The sequence below is a fragment of the Nestor notabilis genome, unplaced genomic scaffold (genome assembly GCF_000696875.1).
Source record: "Nestor notabilis isolate BGI_N333 unplaced genomic scaffold, ASM69687v1 scaffold2266, whole genome shotgun sequence".
NCBI classification, from domain to species: Eukaryota; Metazoa; Chordata; class Aves; order Psittaciformes; family Psittacidae; genus Nestor; species Nestor notabilis.
The window spans coordinates 87,433-109,878 of NW_009933432.1; the positions used below are offsets into that span (position 1 = coordinate 87,433).

Below are 22,446 nucleotides of genomic sequence, written 5' to 3' on the forward strand. Positions count from 1 at the left end.
GGGAATACCTGTGGTGTCAGACAAGTACCATTCTCCAACATGGATAGTGTGAATCTGAAGACCGTGTGTCTCATTATGTCATTTCCTACTCTCAGAGGAATAAATGACATGTCTGGATGTTTACAACAGTTATTCAGGAAATCACTTGTTTTCTCAGTTCCTAATTAGATTTTGAAGCCAACAGGACAATTACTCCCATACAGAAGCTCCTGCAGTCCCCATTAGGAGCCCCACCACCTCAAGTCTTGGAGGTCTGTCCCACTGGGAGTTGTTTGCTTTCAGGAGGTTTGTTCCTGCTGCTGCTTCTTGTTGAAAGGTGTCAAGGGAGCTGCATTTTCAATGTTCTCTTTGGACACGATAACAAAACCATGGGAAAGCATCATGCATCATTAATTGGCTGACCCTCTAATGAATAATCTTTGCCCTTACCAGCTGGTGTCAATCAGATCCCTTCAGAGATTTGGAAGCCAAGAGAAAGCTGTGGGAGTCAGACTGAGAACAGGGAACATCTATCTCTTTCTAAACAAGAATTGACCATGGTCTCACAGTGAACTTTAACAATTAAGGGAAACAAAAGAAAACATTGTCATGGTTCTTTAGCACAGTTCCCATGGCCCTATTCATAAAACACCATATGGAATTCTGTATATATTGGAAAATATCCTTATGATTACATGAGCAGCTTATTACACAATAAGCTATAGAAGGGAGACTAGAACCTAGCCCTAACAAGCAGTGACCTGTTTTATTTATTGATTGTGTCACCTCTGCAGCAATGTAGACTGTGGACATACTTAAAGGACAGTTGCTTTGTGCAACTAACAGGGCTCCCTGAATGTTAGTTTGCTCTCTTCTGACATCTAAGACCCATTCAATAATAATACGGCAAATTTTCAGATGCTGAGACTTAGCCCATCTGATCCTTCATTCTTTGGAGGATTCCCCCACCATGGCTCCCTAATTTCTTATGCCAAGTCACCCGCCTCCTCCTGTTTAGTTTGAAATGTAGATATTCAGTCTTCAATGTAAAAAGAAATTCCAGTTTGAGATGGTACCTAAGGATGTAAGTTGAGGTGCTGGAGCGGGGCCAGAGAAGGGCACCGGAGCTGGAGCAGGGCCTGGAGCACAAGTGTGATGGGGAAGGGCTAAGGGACCTGGGTGCTTTAGTGTGGAGAAGAGAAGGCTCAGGGGGGACCTGATTGCTCTCTGCAACTGCCTGACAGGAGGATGGAGCCAGGAGGGGGCTGGTCTCTGCTCCCAAGGAACAAGGGATGGCACAAGAGGAAACAGCCTCAAGCTGCCCCAGGGCAGGTTTAGCTGGAGCTGAGGAACAATTCCTTGCCCAGAGGGTGCTCAGGCATTGGAACAGGCTGCCCAGGGCAGGGCTGGAGTCACCATCCCTGCAAGTGTTCACAGCCCGTGTAGCTGAGGCCTCCGTGCCAGGGGTTAGTGGTGGCCTTGGCACTGCTGGGGATGGTTGGACTTGATGAGCTTAAAGGTCTTTTCCAACCTCGCTGATTATATGACTCTGTGACTTGCTGATCATAAGCCTAAGTCACAAACCTTCTTTGTTCTCAGGAATTCTGGAGTTCATGAGAAAAAAGCAGGTTCATTTAACACTTCCTTAATGCAAAAGGCCAGGTCGGACTTCCCAGGACTTTGAGCAACCTCGTCTAGTGGAAGGTGTCCTTGCCTGTGGCAGGGGTGTTAGAACTATATGGTCTTTAAGGTCCCTTCCAACCCAAACCATTCTAGAATTCTATGCTTATACAGTGTTGCTACAGGCTTTCAGACCCCAACCCAGCATGACAGTGCAATGGTGAGGTTTCATCTATGTACTGCACTGGCACTCAACAGGCCCTACTCCTTCTGTTCCCAGTTTTCAGGCTGTAGAAAACAATTCACTTGTGTTTTAATCTGCTTCATTAAGCTTTCTGACACCTTTTGAGCTTAACCAGCTCATTGAAGGGTCTGACAAGTACCAAAACCAACACAAGAAGAGGGAGCTTAGACGTGTGCCTAGGATGAAAGGATTAGAGGAAATGGACTGACCCTTTCAGCAACAGGAGCAGTTAAATCTCCTTGCATGTCTTATTATCCTATTTCAAAGTGCTCATACTCTGTATATTCTTCATATGTGTAAGTATGTGTGTAAATAAGTAACTTCTTTTTCTACATTTCTGCATATATTTCTTGAAGACAAGAAAGATGTAAGCATTGTAAACAAAATAGAGGAAAAAATGCATGTAGCAAAACTATCTTTGTTTTCAGCAGTGAAATTTAACCATCACAAAGTTCTGAAGCTTATATGCATCCAGGCTAACATTAACTTCTCATTTACAGGGTAGATTTGTGTTTATACCTGGTATTAAGCGTGTGTTAGCGTACCTGAGTGTCAGTATAAATGCACAAGGCCTGAGTTGCTATTTCTTTCTTCTAGGAAGCATGGCTGTGATTTGATTGGAATAAAGGTGGCAGCTCAGGCCCCAAGTGTTGACTGCATGCTGTGATTGGATTTCCATACACCGTAAAGTGAATATCTGCTTAACTAGAGAGCTTAAGTGTTAGAAAACTGACAGCTCTTCCTTGTACCTTCCTTGCTGCATGGAGCTATCTGATAACGAGATGTCTGATGTCAAGGCTTAAAACATAAATGCTTGAAACCGTTTTTAGTCTGTAAAACTGCTGTTGCCCTTTACGAAGGATGAAATTACACCATGTCCTTTAAAATGTCCTTCAGAAGCCTCTGTTGTTTGGAGAACACCCATCCAGAAACAGGTTTCCTTTCATTTGTGATTAGAAACTAATCTGCACATCTCTGCTGCAGCTGTTTCTCTTCACTTGCACCAATAGGGAGTTACAAATCTTTGCTACCACAAGCGCTTATGGAGTCTAAAGCACAGACATTATTCACATGGGTGAGATTTCCACCCCACTCTACAACAGATGTGCCACCAATTCCTCTCCTGTATGACTGAATCCAGTTTTAATCTGATACACATCACCCTCGAAGAACATGGGAAATAATAGTGTGGGATGAACCATGGTATTCCATCACCTTTCCAAGCCCTGCTCACATTTACTCAGTCTTCACTCACAGTTTAGTCAAGAAAGTAATATCATTTTCATTCTCTTTTTGATAGCTAACGTTTACCAGCTTGTGTTCTTCTTTTATGGCAGATAATTTAGCCCCAGATTCTGAACTGCCCTCACAATAAAAATGCTAGATAATATTGTGCTTACCTGTTAACTTTCCTGGAAAGATGAATAGCCAGTGTTTTTGCCAAAGTCAGGGAATTTAAGGTGATAACTAGAAACAGAAGGAAGAGTGGAATAGTCCCATTCCTGTCCCACCAAGGTGCTGTTTTTATAATACTGCAGAACAAATGAGAAGGCATTTGGTGAGGAATAATCCTGCAACAGACAGGATGAACCAGGGGTTTGTGTTCAGTGACTTCCTAGCGAACATTTCTACCATAGATCAGCTCTGCTCGCCACAGGTAAATGCCCCACAGTCACTCAGACAAGTCAACAAAATCAGACCAAAGGTGCATGTTCTGCCATGAGAATGGTGTGTGTTGCTTCTCTCCAGTACATTTAAAGAGGGAAAAAGGTTGGATAAATAAACAGCAAGCAAAGACATTTGGAAGTTTTCAGGTACTGAGTGAGGACAAAGCCTGGTGGGTGCTGAGCAGCTGTGATTTAATCATGGGGTTTGCAATCACTCCTCACTGATGTGTTACAGTGGAACCACCCATTGGTGCCAATGGATGAGTGTCTTTGGTGAAGCTCAGATTAATGCTTTCAGCCCCAAGTGCAGTGATTGCTTTGAAGTTTGAGCTGTCCTGCCATCCAGGCCCTCCCAAACTCAGAGTTCTTCTCTTGCCTAAAACATTACCTGAATTCTCTTCTGTTTTCCAGAATCAGTGGATAATTGTCCCAGTAACTGCTATGGGAATGGAGACTGCGTGTCTGGGACTTGCCATTGCTTCCTTGGCTTTCTGGGACCTGACTGTGGCAGAGGTAGGAATTTATACTTGATTAACTCATCCCTTCTCCCTTTCAGTTAACGTCTTTCTTGTGGATATTATATTCATGCCTGTACAAAGTCTACCTCACCTCATATGCTGCAGTAGAATGGAAACAGGTCAGATCTTTAGATTTGTTTCCTACTTGTCATGATTGCTGTGACCTTAGCAACAACACAACCCCAAGCTACATATGGACAGGCAAAGTGTCACACTGGGATTTTTCTCTCTGGAAGGGACTTTAAAAAGGATGACTTATAAATGTGGCAGTATTGTTTGTTTAGCAGAGCACACAACCATTATGTGGCACAACCCTATAGTGATACTTCCTTTTAAGACACTGAGAAGTTGTGGGTTGTCCCTGCCCCATCCCTGGCAGTGTTCAAGGCCAGGTTGGACACAGGGGCTTGGAGCAACCTGCTCTAGTGGAAGGTGTCCCTGCCCATGGCAGGGGGTTGGAAGTGGATGAGCTTTAAGGTCCCTTCCAACCCAAACCAGTCTGTTGTTCTATGACTATGCAAAAATCAAGTACCTTTTTCATTGCTGCAGGCCTTGCAAGACTGCATGAGCTCTGAATGATCACTGACAGCCTGACTGTGGGGTGTAAGGCAGTGTTGCAGTAGGGCTTGGAGTGGAGTAATGGCAGGAAAAGCTGGATACTCTGGCCAAAAGTGGGACAACTGGGAAGGAGGCTTACCCCAGAAAACAATATAAAACATTTTTCTGCTCAAGTGATAAGTACTTTTAATAAATGGGTTTGGAAGGATTTCTGTGTGACCTGAAAACTTGCAGGTTATTTAAACATTTAAAACCCAAACTAAAGTACTTAGAGTGAGAACACATCTCAGACCAAGAAATCAAAACGTTGCATGTGGGAAATGCCAGAATGCATCAACCTTTTTGAGGCCTTTTGGGTTTTAGCTCCAAAAGTCCAACAAACTGAATGCAGATTTATAAATGGGGGGAGGGAGGGAGTGTAAAAAGCTAATGCCCACACAAGGAGCTTTGCTGAGGCTACAGGTCAGGCCTTCACCCCAGCCCATCACTTCTTTGGAAGGCAGACTGGCTCCTTCCCAAGAGGGAGAGCTAAACTCTGTCCAACCCCATGTCCTCTCCCCCTCCAGCCCAGCGTGGGTCAATCACTGTAGCCCAGCCAAAAGACAAGAGATAAGGAGAGCTGCAAACCCCACAGGCAGGAGGGGAGCTCTCTGCTGAGCCACTTTGGTCCAGGCTAAAAGCCCAGAGGTGTTTCAGAGTTCACAGCCCAGTATGATGGATGTGGCAATCTGCATCCCTGAGAGCTGATCTGTCAAACTTCTTGCTGACTCAGGTTACACTTGGTTTGCATTTCCTTACACTTGGTTTGCATTTCCAAGCTCCTTTTCAAATCCCTGGAGCTGGAGACAAAAGGAGGGGCGTTCTTCTCCATCTCCCACAGCATATTCCTACTCACACTTCCCAACTTTAGAGGGGCAGAAGTTCAGGGTTTGTTCCCCCCAAGGCTCCCTGTAGAGTCAGTGGAGATGAAGCTCTTTTGCTGAGAGTCAGAATATTTAAGGTTCTGAATTCACTTTCAGAGGAGCTCACATCCCTTCATGGGTTATAAACCAGCTTTCTCACACTTCAGTTGAGCCACGTGAGTAACTAACTCCCATTTCACTGCAGTCCTTATTCTGGCTGATACGAATACCTTTTATTCAACTATATCCTTTGGTTCAGATTTATCTGCGTGCAGATCACAGATTACTTTCTGCCTTTAGGAAGACATATTAATACCTGGAGTGTCAAAATGCTATTTGGGTATGCATTTCCACCCAGTGGGCTTGTTAAAAAGATCATCTTCCCATGAGCATGAGATAGGAGGGCCCCAGCATTGGCTTCCTGTTGGTTTTCAGGGGAATCTAAGATGCTGGTTTTGACCTATAATCCCTCAGAGGGCAGCAACTGTGGCATGTGTAATGCAGTAGCCATCTGCAGCAGTACATTGGTCCTTGTACTGAGCAGTAATCCTTAAATAAGCAGGTCTCTGCCCACGTGAAGTTTTCTAGGTCATAGATTTCCTGGGTATTCCTTTGTTTCAATTCAGCCTCATAATTCACCATCCAAATGAGTGGGAGACTGTGGAGCAGAAAGCCATTCTGCTTTTAATAAGGGTTAATTTTGGATGTATTATTAACTAATTATTTTAAACTGAGTAAATGAGAACAAATCACAGGGATGTATTCATGGGCCTTTGTTCACAAACCATGTAGACAAGGCTCCCAGTGCCATGGGTTAGTGGTGGCCTTGGCTGTGCTGAGGTAAAGGTTGGACTTGGTGATCTTGAAGGTCTTTTCCAAACTGATTGATTCTATGATTCTATGGGAGATGGTGTTTTGAAGTTCTCTAAACTAAATGAATGATCTTACTCCCTGATGCTACCATAAACCACACTAGAGAATGACTATAACTTTGGCATCTTGGATATCGTTTGTTGGAATCTGAATGATCAAACAATACTTATAAATCTTTATATATGGAAAAGAGTCACACAAGTAGCAGTGGAAAAAAGCCAGACACCTCTTTTGTCTTTATTCATTACGGTGTGCTACAAAGGAGGTTTTGTTCTTGCCATTGCCTTGACATTTGCAGCAGCACTTTCCAGGTTATGCTGAAGGTGTTCCCCACAGAGGACTCTGTAGAGAACCAGTCTTATTGCAGATGGCCAGTAATTTATCTGTTCTAGTACTGAGTGATCAGCTGTCTTGTCAGAAAACACGTAAGTCTTTCTCAGCACCCTCTCACTGTTTAAAGGCAATTATTCTTTCTCCTTGTTGAAAAGAGCTGCAGAATATCGTTTTCCAGTGCCTTGAAAGAACAGGGCCCATTACTGAGCATGTGAAATCTGAGACAGGAGGAAAATTCCATCAGCCAAGCTGAAAAGTGAAATTACAGAGTGAGTTTGCTGTGAACCATGTACAAAACACAGTGTATCTTAAGCAGCTGATGTCTCATGTTGTATAGGTAGGTATCTCCTTGCAAGTGATGCTCTTGAAATGCACCACTGCAATGTGCTTCCTTTAAAGTGAACAGAGAGCTCCTTAGTAATAACAGTTGCCAAATTCCTTTCTTTCCTAAACCGCTTTTATCTTGGTCAGGCAAATATAGTTCGTTGCGTATCAAATGGGCTTAACAGTCAGAGCTGGCAGTGCTTTGTGTTTTATTGAGGTTGCTATAATTCCATAACACTCAAACCAGCTTGACTGTAAGGACACATGGAAGCAACACTGGATGTGCAATGTGTGATTACTACCTGAAAAGATGGGAAGAAAAGGAGAGGAATGTTCCCCCAACCATGTTAATACCTCTTTATGCGTATAATCAGAGTCAGAAACCAAGCAGAAGAGGTACATTTTATTCATCGCATGCCTAATGCAGTTGAATTAAAGAGCAGACTGGAATATTCCTTTCACATTTGTCCTGCATAAAAGTGTCCACAAATTGCCATTGTGAGGGGCAGATGACAAGTTCAGCTGCTCTCACCCAACGATAATGTGCAACAGTGAATGAGAGAAGTCTGTGTTGAATATATGACCTTGCAGCTGAGTTTCAGCAAAATGAAATGGAAGAGAGAAGGGCTTAAGCAAGAAAAAGTGTCAAGGGACAACTTTTGTTTCTGAGGGACAGAAATCAGCAGCTTCCATGGAAAATCAGAGCAGAAGACAAAAGGAGTGTGATGTTGCAGGTGTGGAGAATGGAAAAGGGAGAAGGCATCATCAGAGAGGAGACGAAGGAAGCTTAGAGAGCAGTGATTACCAAAGCTTTGGCCACAGAGGCTGGGGTCTGGTCCATCCCTGCTCTGTATCCTTCAGTTCATCCCATCCCACTCTGCCTGGCGTTTTCCAAATTTAGCTCAGAAAACGCTTAATTCCTGGGATCCATCATGCCACAGCTTGAGCTTGTCAGCTTCCTCCTCTCCCCTTTATCACAGGGTAGAAATCGTGTATCTGGTTGACCTTGAGAACCCACCCACTTTGCCAGAAACAAGGACAATTAGAAATCCTTTATAGACTGATACAAAGATCAGAGGGGAGATTTGGAGAACTCTCATTACAGGGAGCTTGGAAAGACTAGAGGCCAGTTTTGCATTGTGTCTGGTGGTGAATGGAGTCCAGCAGAGGTGATATCCAAAAAAGAGGGCTGGAGATTCAGTTAGAATCACAGAATCATGGAATCATTTAGGTTGGAAAAGACCTGTAAGAACATTGAGTCCAACCCAGCACTGCCAAGTCCACCACTAAACTATGTCCCTAAGCACCACATCTATACGTCTTTTTAGCTACCTCCAGGGATGGTGACTCCACCACTTCTCTGAGCAGCCTGTTCCAATGCTTGGCAACTCTTTTGGTGGAGAAAGATGGTAGTTTATGGTATGACAAGAGCTAAATCAGGGGAATAGTCTCAACGTGGCATTCTGGACTCTGAGCAAAACAACTGGAACCCTTAATGCTGAGAATTCCAACAGAAGAACAGGGGAGTGATTTGTGTGCAGCAGAGACAGTGCCAAAGGAAGTATGAAGTTTGGCAGCAGGTCTAGAGTTACTGATAAGCAAGCTAAGGTCAGTGGTGCTGCTGAAAGAAGACACCAGTACATTGAAAAGTCAGAATACAAGAGGTTAGTTAGTGAAAAAAAGTATAAGACACAAAACAAGGAGACATTCTAACTCCAGAGCACTGTTTGTTTGGTTTAAACAGCCATAGGAGCACACAGTCAACAGCTGGGTGTCATCCCCATGAAATAATTGGTTGTGGCAAAGAAAAGAGCAACATACCCCACTGAAAACTGTGTATGAAGAATGTAAGTCATAGAATCATAGAGTCATAGAATCACAGAATCATAGAATAGTTAGGGTTGGAAAGGACCTTAAGATCATCTAGTTCCAACCCCCTGCTGGACTCCTGTGCTCTTTGTTGAAGTGAGAGCCATGTACAGTTGTGTTCTGATGTGTTATCATCTGTCCCCAGCATCCTGCCCCGTGCTGTGCAGTGGGAACGGGCAGTACATGAAGGGAAGGTGCCTGTGCCACAGCGGCTGGAAAGGAGCAGAATGTGATGTCCCAACCAACCAGTGCATCGATGTCTCCTGCAATAACCACGGCACGTGCATCATGGGGACCTGTATCTGCAACCCAGGATACAAAGGAGAAAGCTGTGAAGAAGGTATTTGTATCACACATTCAATTAGCCTTTAGCTTTAGGTAATTACATGGATGGAGGCAATTCAGAATAGGACTGGTGCTTAAACAGAGCAGTAATAGGCACCTTAGAGCCACAATAGATGGATGCAACCTAAAAATGATATGTTGTCATAACTTGTCGTTAGCTATCATATTTGTCCAATAATTGGATGAAAAGCCATCAAATGCTTCAGATAGCTAGACAAATTGAGTTGAAAGACCAGAACATCTAATCATATGTTCAAATGTTCTTATTAAAGCACCATTTCCATTTACACATTGAAACATATAATTACTTTTACAGTGCTTTCTTCTCTGCTGGGCTATGCCAAGTGATTTCAGTTGCTTGCATCCCCAAAATGGTGGCGTGTGTGAGAGAAAGTCTCTGATTCTTGTCAGCTTTAAAAGCTTAGAAATGCTCAGGACTTGAATTAAATTCTGTTTCAAAATCAGATATTATTTTAATGGCTTTTCCATTGCTTTTTTCTTACATTAGCCCCCAAACATTTTTCATTTACATTTAGATTTATGGCTCAGAAATACGGTGCCTTTTAGCACTTATCTTCAATCTTTTTGTGTAGGAAGTCACCTGCCACCATAAACCTTTATCTTCCCCAGCCTGTGACTGCTTCTTATTGCTAAATGAAAAAGTGGAGTTTTGTGAGTGCACAAATCATTTGGACAGTTATAAAAATACATCCAGAAGTGCCTGATTTAAAGAATAATGTTCAATACTTTTGAAAACTATTGTTAAAATTCAATGCAGGTGACCTGATAAATAATTATGTTTAAATTATGCTTCTCCAGATACATATGTAAGGGCTCTGCACCACCTGATAGATTTAAGGTAGACTCAGTACATGTATAAGAATCACAATTGCTTGAATTAACTTATGGTTTTCTTCATGTGAGCAGGATAAAGATTTATCTGGAGTGGCTTTATTTTACAGACAATGAAAATAGGCTGAATTGGATTCAGACGTTCAAATGGCATCTAATCTGTCAATCCTTTTGATGTGTTAAAAGTATTGGAGTGGGACATCTCGGATGTAGCATGGCTTCAGTATCAGCAAATGTTAGATGAAGACAATATCAGCTCTTGTAACAATAAGCCAGCTCTTAAGAAAGCTTCAATTTGGCTTAAGAAAGCACAATTCAGTGAAGCCGTGGGACATGCAAACCCCAGAGGTGGTGACTACTGAAGGATCTTTAAAACATCTCTGTATTTACTAGATCCTATCTTTACTGGCTAAACAGAAATGAAATGATCCTGATTTTGCCTCCAGCCAGAGGTGTTTAATGTGTGTAAATCAGAGTAAGGTTCTCACAGGAACCTTTTATTCCCCTGGTCCCATTTCAAGCAGAAAAGCCAGACACTACTCAGTTATTTTATGTTGGAGGGGACAGTGTCAGTCTCACTAGGTAGAAACTTGAAGAAGAATGAAGAACAAAGAGAACGTGGTTTTTCTTATGATCCCTTTAGTATTTTTCCAAGTATGCATTTGGTTTTCATATTCCGAGCATAATTTGTATTGTGTTGTGAAGGGGAGGGGGGAAACATGCCACGTGGGAAATCTTGAGGACACATATATATAAATATCTTTAGATCTAGTAAAAAAAGTTGATTTATACTATTTTTTAAATTGCTTTTACTTTTTAATTTCTCTTCTAAGAAGGCCCATCTGGAATTGATTAGGGTTTATTATTTCTCAGTTCTTGTAGCTTCACTGCTCAGGCCGTGTTTAGAATGGGGGTTTCATTCCAGGGTTTCTTCTGTCTTTTCTTTCTCCCTCCCTTACAGAAGTTCAGCAATGTTTATAAAACATCAGCCAACAATCTTACATGAGCTTTTCTTTTGCTCCTTCCTTAGTTTATTGGCCCATATTTTATAAGGCATGGGCTAAGCCAGCGAGACATTAAAGGGAAAGGAGCAAATTTAAGCAGTGAAAAATGAGAAGTTGCTCTTTGGGTACCAAATAAGCCTAATAACTTGTGTGACCAATGAAGCATGAAGCATATTGGGGAAAAGCACAGAAGAGGCACTAACCTTGCTTGCTGCATGATTTATCTTCTCTGGCAAAGATTCTGCACAAGGCTGAACTATAAATGGGGCATTTTCCAACCAGGAATTAGACCATTTGGGACATTTTCCAAGCAACGATACAGATATATGCAAAACTCTTTTCTTTTTTTCCACATATACCAGATTTTGTCAGCTCTGCCTTCCTGCCCTGCTCCCCATCTCTGCTACTCCCAGAGCTGAGCAGCTATATTTGTCAAGCAGAACTCCCTAAAAATATACCATTGTACTCCAAATCCACTAAGCGATTGATTAAGAAGAAAGCAGAAGCCTGTAATCCTGTCCCAGGGCCCTTCTGATGGTGCAGAAAGCCTGAAGAGATACAGCTAGTGAGGCTGAGATTAAAGTAACCATTGTGTGTGACATTTTCTGAAAGGGCTCATTTCAACATGAAAAATGGCCTTGGGATTATGATAAATGGGGGGTTCTGACATGCACATTCCCCTCTTATAATCGTCTGTGTTCGAGCTGAGATAGCAGATTGTCTGCCTCCTGCAATGGAGCCCCTGTAAAACTCACCTTTTTTCCCAATTGACCTTCAGAGGGGATGATTAATTGCCTGGAGGTAGCCTCTTGTCAGTTAGCCTGTGATCTTTGTTCCCTATGTTCAAACCATCTGCAGACAACGTACGGGGCTGCTGGTCCATCTCTTAGTCCTTTTCATACTTCTTACTGCTGAGAAAGAACAGGGCCAGGGCTTCAAGGGTCTCATGCTAAAATTGGCACCTGAGCTCCCAGCTCACTCACGGCGAAGGAGATTTATAGACTCATCCTTTCCAGCCTCTTACAATCTTCAAGGATTGTTCTAGCTATGAGCAGGGCTCTGGGAATCAAACAAAACACAAAATGCTCTCACATGCCTTGGGATAGTAATAGGTGAGCCATTACTTGTCAGGCTGAGAAGGGTTTGAGAAGCCAGGGAATTATCTGAACAGCTGTTGTGTTTCCTTTTAAGGTTTCTGGATTTTAAGCAGGTCATTGGGATTCTTATGAGCTTTTATAAGAGGGGAAGAAACAGACCACAAGCCTGCTGGGTGTGTGGTGGCTGTGTTCTGCTCTTCTCTATTAGGAGCCGAACAGCTTTTCCCTTGCTGCTTAGCCAGCCTGATGCTTGTCACTGATCCCCAGGGCGCTGCCACACACCCTTACAAGAGATGGGAAGAATTTCTTTAGGCTCTTCTATGAGCTTTTATATATAAATAGATGATTGACTCCTCCAGTCCTTTATTTGGGAGTCATAGGTTTTCATTGCTGGGAGAAATTCCCCCCATGGGCAGAGCTGCTGATAGTTGTCTGCAAAACACATAACTCAGGAATCAGGCAGCAGTACATCCAGTCTTCTGGTGCACGTTGCTGTACCCTGCACCTAACTGAAGGGTCTCCAGCTTTGTTAGGAAAGTGCCTCTTTGACGGAGGAAAAACCACCAAAAAATTAAAGAATATTATAAATAAGTCAAAAATCAAACCACAAGTACCAAAAATACATGATTTTGTTTAATCCTTACTCCAGAAAACTCTCTAAGGATCTATTTAATGTGAAATTTATGTAAGTGTCTGTGAAACCTGTATAGATTTCAGCACATTCTTCAATTTAAGCATGTCTTTTGCTGAATAAGGACATTAACTTCTGCTGAATCTTTGTGTAAAATTCTCTCTCGGAAAACTAGAGCTCAGCTTTGAATTCATTAGGAACAGTAATTTAGGTTATTCTAATAGAATAAATGGAGGCACGATATGTGTGCAAGAGAATATTATTCTTACTCTGTCCTTAATTGATATTAGGCTGTTCTTACTAGAAGGATCATTTATTTAGGCCTGGATAGAAAAAAAGAGCTTAATAATTAGATTTTTCTCTGCTTTTCATGACACCGTTTTAGGTCTCACTGCCTTTGTGGGACACTGTCTTCTTGATCTAGTTGGAGATGTCCCTGCTTATTGCAGGGGGGATGGACTAAATGACCTTTAAAGGTCTCTTCCAACCCAAACTGTCTTATGATTCATGAGGCATCTGCTTTGTGCACAATGGGGCTTTGCTTTCTGGTTGAAACCTTGAGATACTATATAGAATCATAGAATAGTTAGGGTTGGAGAAGACCTTAAGATCATATAAACAGCTTTGTGTAAACGGCAGTCTGATGGCTTTTTCTCATGGAATTCCCACTTGCTTTCCCTGTCTGCTTCCTCTTCCTTCTCCCATGTAGTGGACTGCATGGATCCCACCTGCTCGGGACGAGGCGTGTGCGTGCGAGGAGAATGTCACTGTTCAGTGGGCTGGGGAGGAACCAACTGTGAGACCCCAAGAGCCACTTGTCTGGACCAGTGCTCCGGCCATGGGACCTTCCTCCCGGATACTGGACTCTGCAGCTGCGATCCCAACTGGACTGGACATGATTGCTCAATCGGTAACGTCAGCGGTGACTTGGCGCTGGGGTTTGTTTGCTTTAAACTCTGTGAAATAGTCAGGCTTTGATCTGCTAAAGGAGTGCTACAAATGTGTTCCAGTAAAGCACATGTAGGGCATGACTAGAAGCAGAAATGCCAGCGCTCAACTACATAAATAATTCTGCTTCCGTTGCTGAGCATAGAGTAATATAATAAATAACTCCATTAAAGCCACCTTAGGCTTGCTATTGTTCATTATGTTGCTATGAATGTAATTGATGGTCTACATATAACTGCTTGTTCTGGTGTTAGTTCTTGATGAATCCCAGTAGCCACCAAAGGGTCTGGTTTGATATTTAGGAGATGACTAAATATTCCTTAGGTGGCTGTAAACAAGAAGGAGGAGGTGGCAATCCTTCAGGTCTCATTTCCCTTTGGGATTCAAAGGCTGTGCTTTTTATAGGCTCAGCTAGAGAAGGAGTGTCACATGAGGTTCATACAAGACTGTAGCACTGTTCCCTATCAAGTCAATAATACAAGCACCTACCAAGAAGATGATAGATAGATGTTTAAGGGCAGTTTTGTGTAGGGTTGGAACTGTGACCTTCCTTCATCTTGCTCAAACCTGCATCAGGTATCTGAAACGAAGGCTAAAGAAAAACCATTCAGGAGCCTTTTCATCCAAATGCAATTAGTTTTAGAGGCCACACTGAGAAATGCTATAGTATGTTAAGTACTCAGAACCTATGGCGCATGAGTCTTTTGTGCTGTGTATCGTGCTCACAAACAAGAGGCTACAGCAGTAACAGCTTCTTTACCTTGCACAGCTGGGGGGGAACTAGGCCAGAAATCTAGGGCAGCTCAGTATAGGCAATGAAATGAAATTAATTTTAAGCAGAGTGACCAAAAAAGCACCTGTTAGGAGGGAGGACGTAGCAGAAAACTCACATAAACAGCATTTTCCCGAAGGAATTACTATCATGTGTAAAGAAAATCAGGTTAACCGCCTGTGAGTATTTTAAGAGAGTGACTTCCAAGAATGGGACAAACTGAATAAACTGGTACAAGGGATATAAAAAGAAAACCTTTTTGAGTATCATCATTTAGGTTAGATGTTAGAAAGCTTGTTGTAAAGTAAAATCAAATAAGCAAAAAAGGAGGCCTATTTGCATGGGGCTAAAACGAGGTTGATCACAACTTTTGCAGATGTAGGAAGGGAAACTATCCAGCATTGATAGGAGGATAAATTTGGTGTCATATATTCCCATATTAACATCTTCAGTTCCATACTCTATGAGATCCTTTGCAAGACCACCATAAGGGAAATGGTATTAGTGTATTTCTAGTGATTTTGTAACATAGTTCGTAATCGAGTCATTACTCTGAGTTTATACAGAGGTTTGGGGATTGCAGGGATGGATTTGGAGAACTGTTTATTTCTACACACAAACAGAATTCACTTTCCCTTTGTTAACCTGCAGGTTCATGTACAGATGATTTATAAGCCTTCTTTATACAGCTTTTATAAACCCATCTAGTGCAAAGTTTCTTTGGCACTGGGAGGTTATTTGAGACAAACTTGAGCATCATTCCAAGACCTTTTTCTTCACCGAGCTGCTTGTAACATTCAGGTTATTGTGCCTCACAGCTAAAACCACAGCTAAGGTGATTTGTAAACTTCCATTTCTAACCCAGGCCTTTCCACTGAATTGATGACTTGATTTGAAAGACAGAGTTGCTCACGGTATGCATGGTGCTCTTCTTGCATGATGAAAACAGAGTGAGCAAGCATGTTAGTACATGTAACAACACCCTGCCCACCCCATCAAAGTGTACCACCCCAGTGGAGGTAGAAGCGACTGCAGGGGCCAGATATTTATTATCCTGTAAAGCAGGATCAAACAGAACAGGAGTGCTAAGTGAAAGAACCAAGTACTTGCATAAATCAAACTCAGCTCAGCAAAGCAGTTAGGACCATGTTGAATGCCAGTGAAATCTCTAGGACTGTGCCTACGTGGGCTAGTGTCAAGGACAGCCCGTTTAGTAAACTGTGTTGAGAAGCAGACCCTGAGAAGAGCATAATCATCTGAAAACCCAGATTCTATCTTTTAACACCTTCAAAACAAGACTAATACCTCTCTGAAATCCTTTTTGCTGTATTCATTTAGAGGTATCGGTCTGTATGGAATCACAAAATCCCAGACTGGTTTGTGTTGGAAGGGACCTTAAAGCTCCTCCAGTTCCAACCCCCTGCCACGGGCAGGGACACCTTCCACTAGAGCAGGTTGCTCCAAGCCCCTGTGTCCAACCTGGCCTTGAACACTGCCAGGGATGAGGCAGCCACAGCTCCTCTGGGCACCCTGTGCCAGCGCCTCAGCACTATGGATTGTCATATGTAGAAAGTAAAACACAACTTTGAAACTTAGACTCAGTCTTTCCAAGCTAAGATTTCACCTGTCTTCAGAGGGAATCTTAGAGGAGCAGAGATTGCTGGATAAACCCCTTAATTTTCACAACATAATAATATTACAGAGATTCCTGTTTCCTATTTGTGGTGTCTTTTTTCGTTCCACTTAGCCTGTGTCTTCACAGGCAAGCTGTGCAATTCAATTTCTTGTGAATTCTACTTTGCACTGCATTGCAGGAAGAAGTAATGATATGGTGAGGAGTTTTGGTTTATATGGGTAACGACCACCAGTATATTTGGTGATAGAGCTGAGATATATCTGAGATAGGGCTGCTGCCATACTACCTCAGATTTTTCACTCTGGAACAATGCTTCTTGAGCATGCTTCACCCTTTCATGCAAAGGACAGTTTGTTAGGATCTCATTTTCATCAGTGTGCACTTCTTTTTTGGTCAATCCTCAAGTATTAAAGAAGTCTTTTGGAGGAAGGTGCTGAGGTAAGTCCAGAGGTAACCTGTACTGAGCAGCAGAAGGGGCATTTTGATTTCCTCATGGGAGAATTAAATCCCTTCCCTTTTGCATCTCAGTACTGTTGCACAAGCAAACATAAAAAGGTTCTTTATAACCCAGTACAAGAAAGATAATTAAGGAACCACCCATCCTAGCCCTGTTTTTCCAGGGTCTGCCATCACAGATCCTCTGTATCCCAGGCTTTTGGTGTCCTATCTCCCTTCACCTCTTAATGAGCTGTAGCAAAGAACTTCATTCTCCAAGTTCTGGCAACTAATGAACCCATTACAGGGCAGCTCTCTTAACCTCTTATTGTCTGAGTATAGAGGGAAGAAGGGAATGGCCTGTGCTGCAATGCAAAATAGAACTTAATATGTCATATAGTCTCACTCCTGACCTGTTTCAACTGGACCAGGTATTTCTGGCTATTCAAGAGGCAACAAACTATGTACTATAAGACATATTTGCTGAGTGCAGTGAAATGAATAGGTGAGTCAGGTTGTCTGCATTTGGGGAATGCACTGTTTCCCAGAGGGGTCTCACTGATGCATCAGTACAATCCCAGGCATATCAAAACAATATTATGCTTGGATGCAAAATCATTCTTAAAAGAATTAAGTTATCTGGTGTTGCCCTTCACTCTCCTCAAATTTAAATGAGAGATTTTCACCCCGTTCTCTGTTTGGTAGTTGACATCTTGACATGCATGATATTCACTAGGATCAGTGGGAAGTTGATTATACAAAGCAGCAATAGAAATTATGTTCTGTGTGTAATAAGTGTACTGACTTTTCCTGGGCAGTTGACAGTGGTTGTACATTGACCTGCATACAGATAAAGATTCCTTCTCAATCACTCATTTGTAATGACTCACTTTATGCATGGTTGACATCCAGTGCAGTACTTCAGACCCTTAAAAGTACACTGGAGAAGAGCAGTAATAGGAATAGTACTTTGTATATGATGGTCCTAATTTGGCAGCAGACATATAAAATCATGGGCTGTACTTTTAATGATAAGAGTTGGGAACTAGAAGATGGGATTCAATAAAGAAGTTAGATGTTAGGACATTTTACTCCATATTTTGAAAAGGCAAAGAGAACATGCCTGACCAGGGACTAGGGCTGAGCCTGCATGATAGTATCTCATGAAATCTGGTAGTTTGATCCTATTCATAGCATGGTAGAATCCCAGGCTGGTTTGGGTTGGAAGGGACCTTAAAGCTCATCCAGTTCCAACCCCTGCCACGGACAGGGACACCTTCCACTAGAGCAGGTTGCTCCAAGCCCCTGTGTCCAACCTGGCCTTGAACACTGCCAGGGATGGGGCAGCCACAGCTTCTCCAGCCAACTGTGGCAGGGGATTGGAACTAGATTATCTTTCAGGTCCCTTCCAACCCAGACCCATATGATTCTGTGATTTCCAGCACTGCAGCACCCATCCTGGCTAGAAATGTTGTAGATGTCTTTAGTGGACTGAAACAAAATGTTTTTCGATCCATGCCCAGTTCCATGCTGTCCCCTCCTTTTTGTAGGCTTCCCATGACATTACCAGTGTATTGGGATAGTTGTCCTGGAGAAGAAAAAGCTCTTCAGAGGGCTGCTCAGATTTTAGTGAAGTGGAAATCCGTGGAAGAGAGCTTAATTGATTCCTCATTGATTCAGCTGCCTTCTTACTTGGGTACTTCATGTTACTTTAGAGCACACTGAGTTTCAGCTCTTGAGAAACTCTCAGTTCTGCCAAATAACTGGAGAGGACTCATCATGATCACAGGTTCCTCAGGAGAGAGTCCTGGCATTTAACGTAAAGAATAGGAACCCCTTCTTATAGCCAGTGTGATGGGTTAAAGACAGCTTAGGAGGGGCTTCAGACTGCCATGTAGTGATGACAATACTTGGAGACATGCCTAGGTAAACCTGGCCTCCAAGCACAGTGGGGAAATAGCATGGGTATCCATAGGGCTAGCAGAAGAGCAGGTATTTACCCAACAGAGCAATCTTCCATGGCTTTACTGCTTTGGGTAAGCTGAGAAGCTGGATTTAAAATAAACCAAGCAAGGTGTGTGCATTCATGTGTCTGATTGCAGGGAAGCCATATCCTTTTAAATTACTGAAGTCAATGGGAAAGCTTCTGTTTACTTTGCAGGATTATGGGTCAGTTCAAGCCCATTCACAAACAATTATTAGATTTAAGGGTCTGTATCAGCTAATGGTAATGACTGCATTTTGTAGGACTAATTTAGTTGTATAAATGAACAATGGAGGAAGTCTTTCAGATAGCACCCAGCAGAGCTCCTCACCACAAAGGGAGATCATTGTGCACACACACATAGAGACATACAGAAACACAGTTCTTATGTATCTCACCAGACAATGTCACATCCACTGCTCAAACAGCACCAGGGTTAACACAACGTGTGTGATAAAACTCAATTTCCTTGGGCTTCTTGGTGTCAGCCTTACAAATCTCATCTTAAATTCATGTCAGGCCCAAGGCCACCAATTAAAAAATCCATCCTTGGAAAATGTTCATGTAACTCCTCCTTTAAACAACCCTTTTCTTCATTAAGAGGTAAAAATGTCTCTGTAAAAGATGGATACTACATCAGCTGTCATGTGATAACAGCTTGTACCTTACTACAGACTAGGGCCTCCTTTAATGCCTAAGAACTCATTGATTTGTCTTTTTCTTAGCTTTAAAGACATGGGGAAGAGCAAGAGAGCAAAAACTCAGGATACAACATGTGAAATTGATAAACATCCACATATTTTATATCTTAAGGACTTAAGAATAAGTTATTTGGCACAGCTTGTAATCAAATGCCACTTTGAATTGTCTTTCTTCAGCTTGTAACATTGCAATGTAGTGAGAAATGTTAGTCTGGGCCAGTTGAAATTATGGGAGCACCAGGTCTTCAAAGCTCAGCTTCAGAAGATTCCATTAGAATCTGTTCTGGCTCAGTACTTAAATTGCAAACTCTCTCCTGAAGGCCTTAACTTGGTCCTTTAACAGCTGTTGAAGGGCAGGATAAGTTTTGTACCAGCAGGGATTTCATCCTCAGCCTTACAGAGCCATAACAGGCTGATGGGTGAACTTGTGATCTTCCCCATTTTATTTGTGTGGTTGTGTGGAGAGAAGTTTTCTCTCTGAGGGAACCATCATGAAACCAGGTCAAGAATAAAGTACATGCAGCCCAGTGCTGTTACTCAAGGCTATCACAGGCTCTGCTTTGTGAATTGTGAAGGAATAAGTGAACCCAGAGAGTTAACAGTGTTAACAGGAACTATCATTGTACAAAACATAACATATTTGATGTAGTTGGGATTGTGAGCGCAGATTTTAGCCTACCCATTGCCAAGATGAACTTATCTTTTAAAGTCTTCTAAGCTTTTTATTAAAAATGCAATAAAAGACTAAAACCAGCCAAAACATTTGAAATAAAAGTATTGAGGGAGGCTTTCATTTGAATACCCTTTTACTCCCTTGCCCTTTGTTTATTGAAAATGTCTATAAGGAAACCCTGGTGAGGTGGAGGAAAGGGTGTTAGTTGAGATAGGCTGTTGTTATTATTGTAGGGAGTCCAGTTCTTCTGAAGTCCAAATATCTTTGTGGTCGGCAGATGGAAAGGGCACACTAAAGGCAGCGAGAAAACTCACAGTGAGATAGAAAATACAACTTCTGTTTCAAATATGGATTCCAACTTACGATCTGATAGTTGAAAAATTGTCCTAGCACACTTCCATGGTCCATCAAACTTCTGTCAGCTTCAGGATGCAGTTAGGTTCTTACTTAGGTTCTTGCCGCTTGCAGCAGTCCATGCAGTCTTGGTCACATACAATGACCAAGAGAAAGATTGAATGGACTGAAGGCTTGTGTTCTAGCTGTCATTTAAACTTGGCCAAAACCAGTGGAAACAGTGATTTCATCAGTCTGGCTTTGACCATTAGGTCACAAGATGTTTGGTCTGATTAGGTCATGTCTCAGGCTGAGAATAGCATATGTCCAGTGGTGTAACAAGCAGTCGCTGGTCTTCGCTGACCTTTAGGCATATCTGTGATGAGTAAATCTTCTTCTTCTTATATCAGCTGTACCAGCATCAGTGCAAATTTATGGATGTGCTCAATGGGCAACGGACAGACTATTTCATTCCCTATTTGTTTTCTCCCACAATTAGGGCTAATTCCCAGCAAGCCTATTTTAGTTCAGCGTTCTTCCCTATCTCCAAATGTGACCTTGGCAGTTACACCATGAACTCAAAAGTTCTTTTTGTTTGGATCAGTTCTATTTTGTGTTGTGGACTTTCCTGATTGAAAACAGCAGAGATGGACTGGACTCTGTGGGGTTCATGTTAACTTGGCTAGTTTGAAGAATAGATGTTTCACAGCACCACAACATGCTGTTAAATTCCATGGTCAAATGGCTGCCATTAAAATACAGTGTTTTGAGGGTGGTTAAGCAATTAGCATGTTGTTTAACTTGAAAACTGTCTCAGATGACCAAATTTTGGCTAATTCTCTGACTTTGCTTTTGAATAGAGGAGCCTTAAGAGTCATTACAGTTTCTGGACATTCAGAATGCCAGCATGGGAGCTGGTCATAATTTAGCTTCTTCTCTACAATTAATACCTGTCATGAAACGGCTGCTTTTTAAACAATATTAAGTCACCTCTTTGACACAGTAAGTCTGATCCAGCTGTCACTGAGGATAAAACTACTGTCCTGCAAGAGTGATAAGAACTGGTTCTTTAAGTTCTCTTAAGATAGAACCAGTTGATCAAACCAGCTGAGAATCTGAAACATTATAGTCACTGCATGGAACAAGTCATGATTGTGAAGCCATAGGAATCAGTGAGTGTTTCTTCAGGCTTAGAATTACTCTGTGGCAGTTGTGCAGCTTTGAACTGAACATATGTGATGTTCAGTAAGTTGAGGCAATCAGTCTGTAAGCAGCTCACGGAAGACGCTGTAGACATCCTCCGTGTTTTGTGGGTCTAGCCCTCTGCTTCTGACTGTTCCCTCTTTTATCCAGAATACTGCTGGAATGTCAGGTGGATACTTGTGTGTAGTGAGACTCTGCCCGTGCTCTACCTTGGCTAGGCTGGATCAAGATGGTCCTCTCGTACCTCACTCATTTGGCTCAGCAAGGATGCTCTTGGGTTCCCTGTCATGGCATCTCCACTTGAATTCAGTTGATTCCATGCTGTTGTTGGTGGATTGCTCCTGCAGCTGTGACATAACACTCCAACTGGAGCTCATCGTAATCAGAGTTTCTGCAAAGGTTTATTGGACGTTTTCAGCTTCATCAAATCATGTTTCATTCCAATTTAGAATGGCTGAGATGAAATAATAGGGAAGATAATCTAGGAGACAGTAAAACAGAGTAATATAAAAAATGAGCCAGCAAAAGTAGAGTAAGACTAGTGATTGTCATATAATGGATAAGTGTCTATTGAAGGCCAGGCATCCCTGATTTAATAAGCTGTCTGAAGAGGATGCACTGGATTTAGTACAGCCTCTCTGCCCCCTTCCAAATTGCAAGGTGTTCATACTCTAAAAACTACCATCACAATTTGCACTAATGAGAACCTTTCTAATGATCTTGACAGATGAAAGTTTGAAAGCGCTTTGGAAAGAGCTTTGCTTCTTTTCTGTACAGGTGATCCTTCCAGGCTGGAGTGGAGCATTTGGGCAGCACAGCAGACACAAAGCTTTCGGATCAGCTGCTGCTGCATCCCATTCGTGTGGATAGGCAGACATATAATAAACTTCAACAGAGCCAGGCTGAGAGAGCTGGGCTGGGGCAGCCTGGGGGGAGAAGGGCCCT

General features: G+C 42.4%; 1 protein-coding gene across 1 annotated transcript in view; it reads left to right on the forward strand.

Annotated features, from left to right (window-relative positions):
• The window catches only part of LOC104407561 (teneurin-4-like), a gene marked incomplete at both ends in the record, with an annotated part of 152,162 nt that overhangs the window by 54,783 nt on the left and 74,933 nt on the right, over positions 1 to 22,446 (forward strand). The window contains 3 exons of the mRNA XM_010016878.1: positions 3,922 to 4,023; positions 9,033 to 9,227; positions 13,526 to 13,726. Of these exons, the coding sequence (XP_010015180.1) occupies positions 3,922 to 4,023; positions 9,033 to 9,227; positions 13,526 to 13,726 (498 nt within the window). The remainder of the gene's footprint in view (positions 1 to 3,921; positions 4,024 to 9,032; positions 9,228 to 13,525; positions 13,727 to 22,446) is intronic.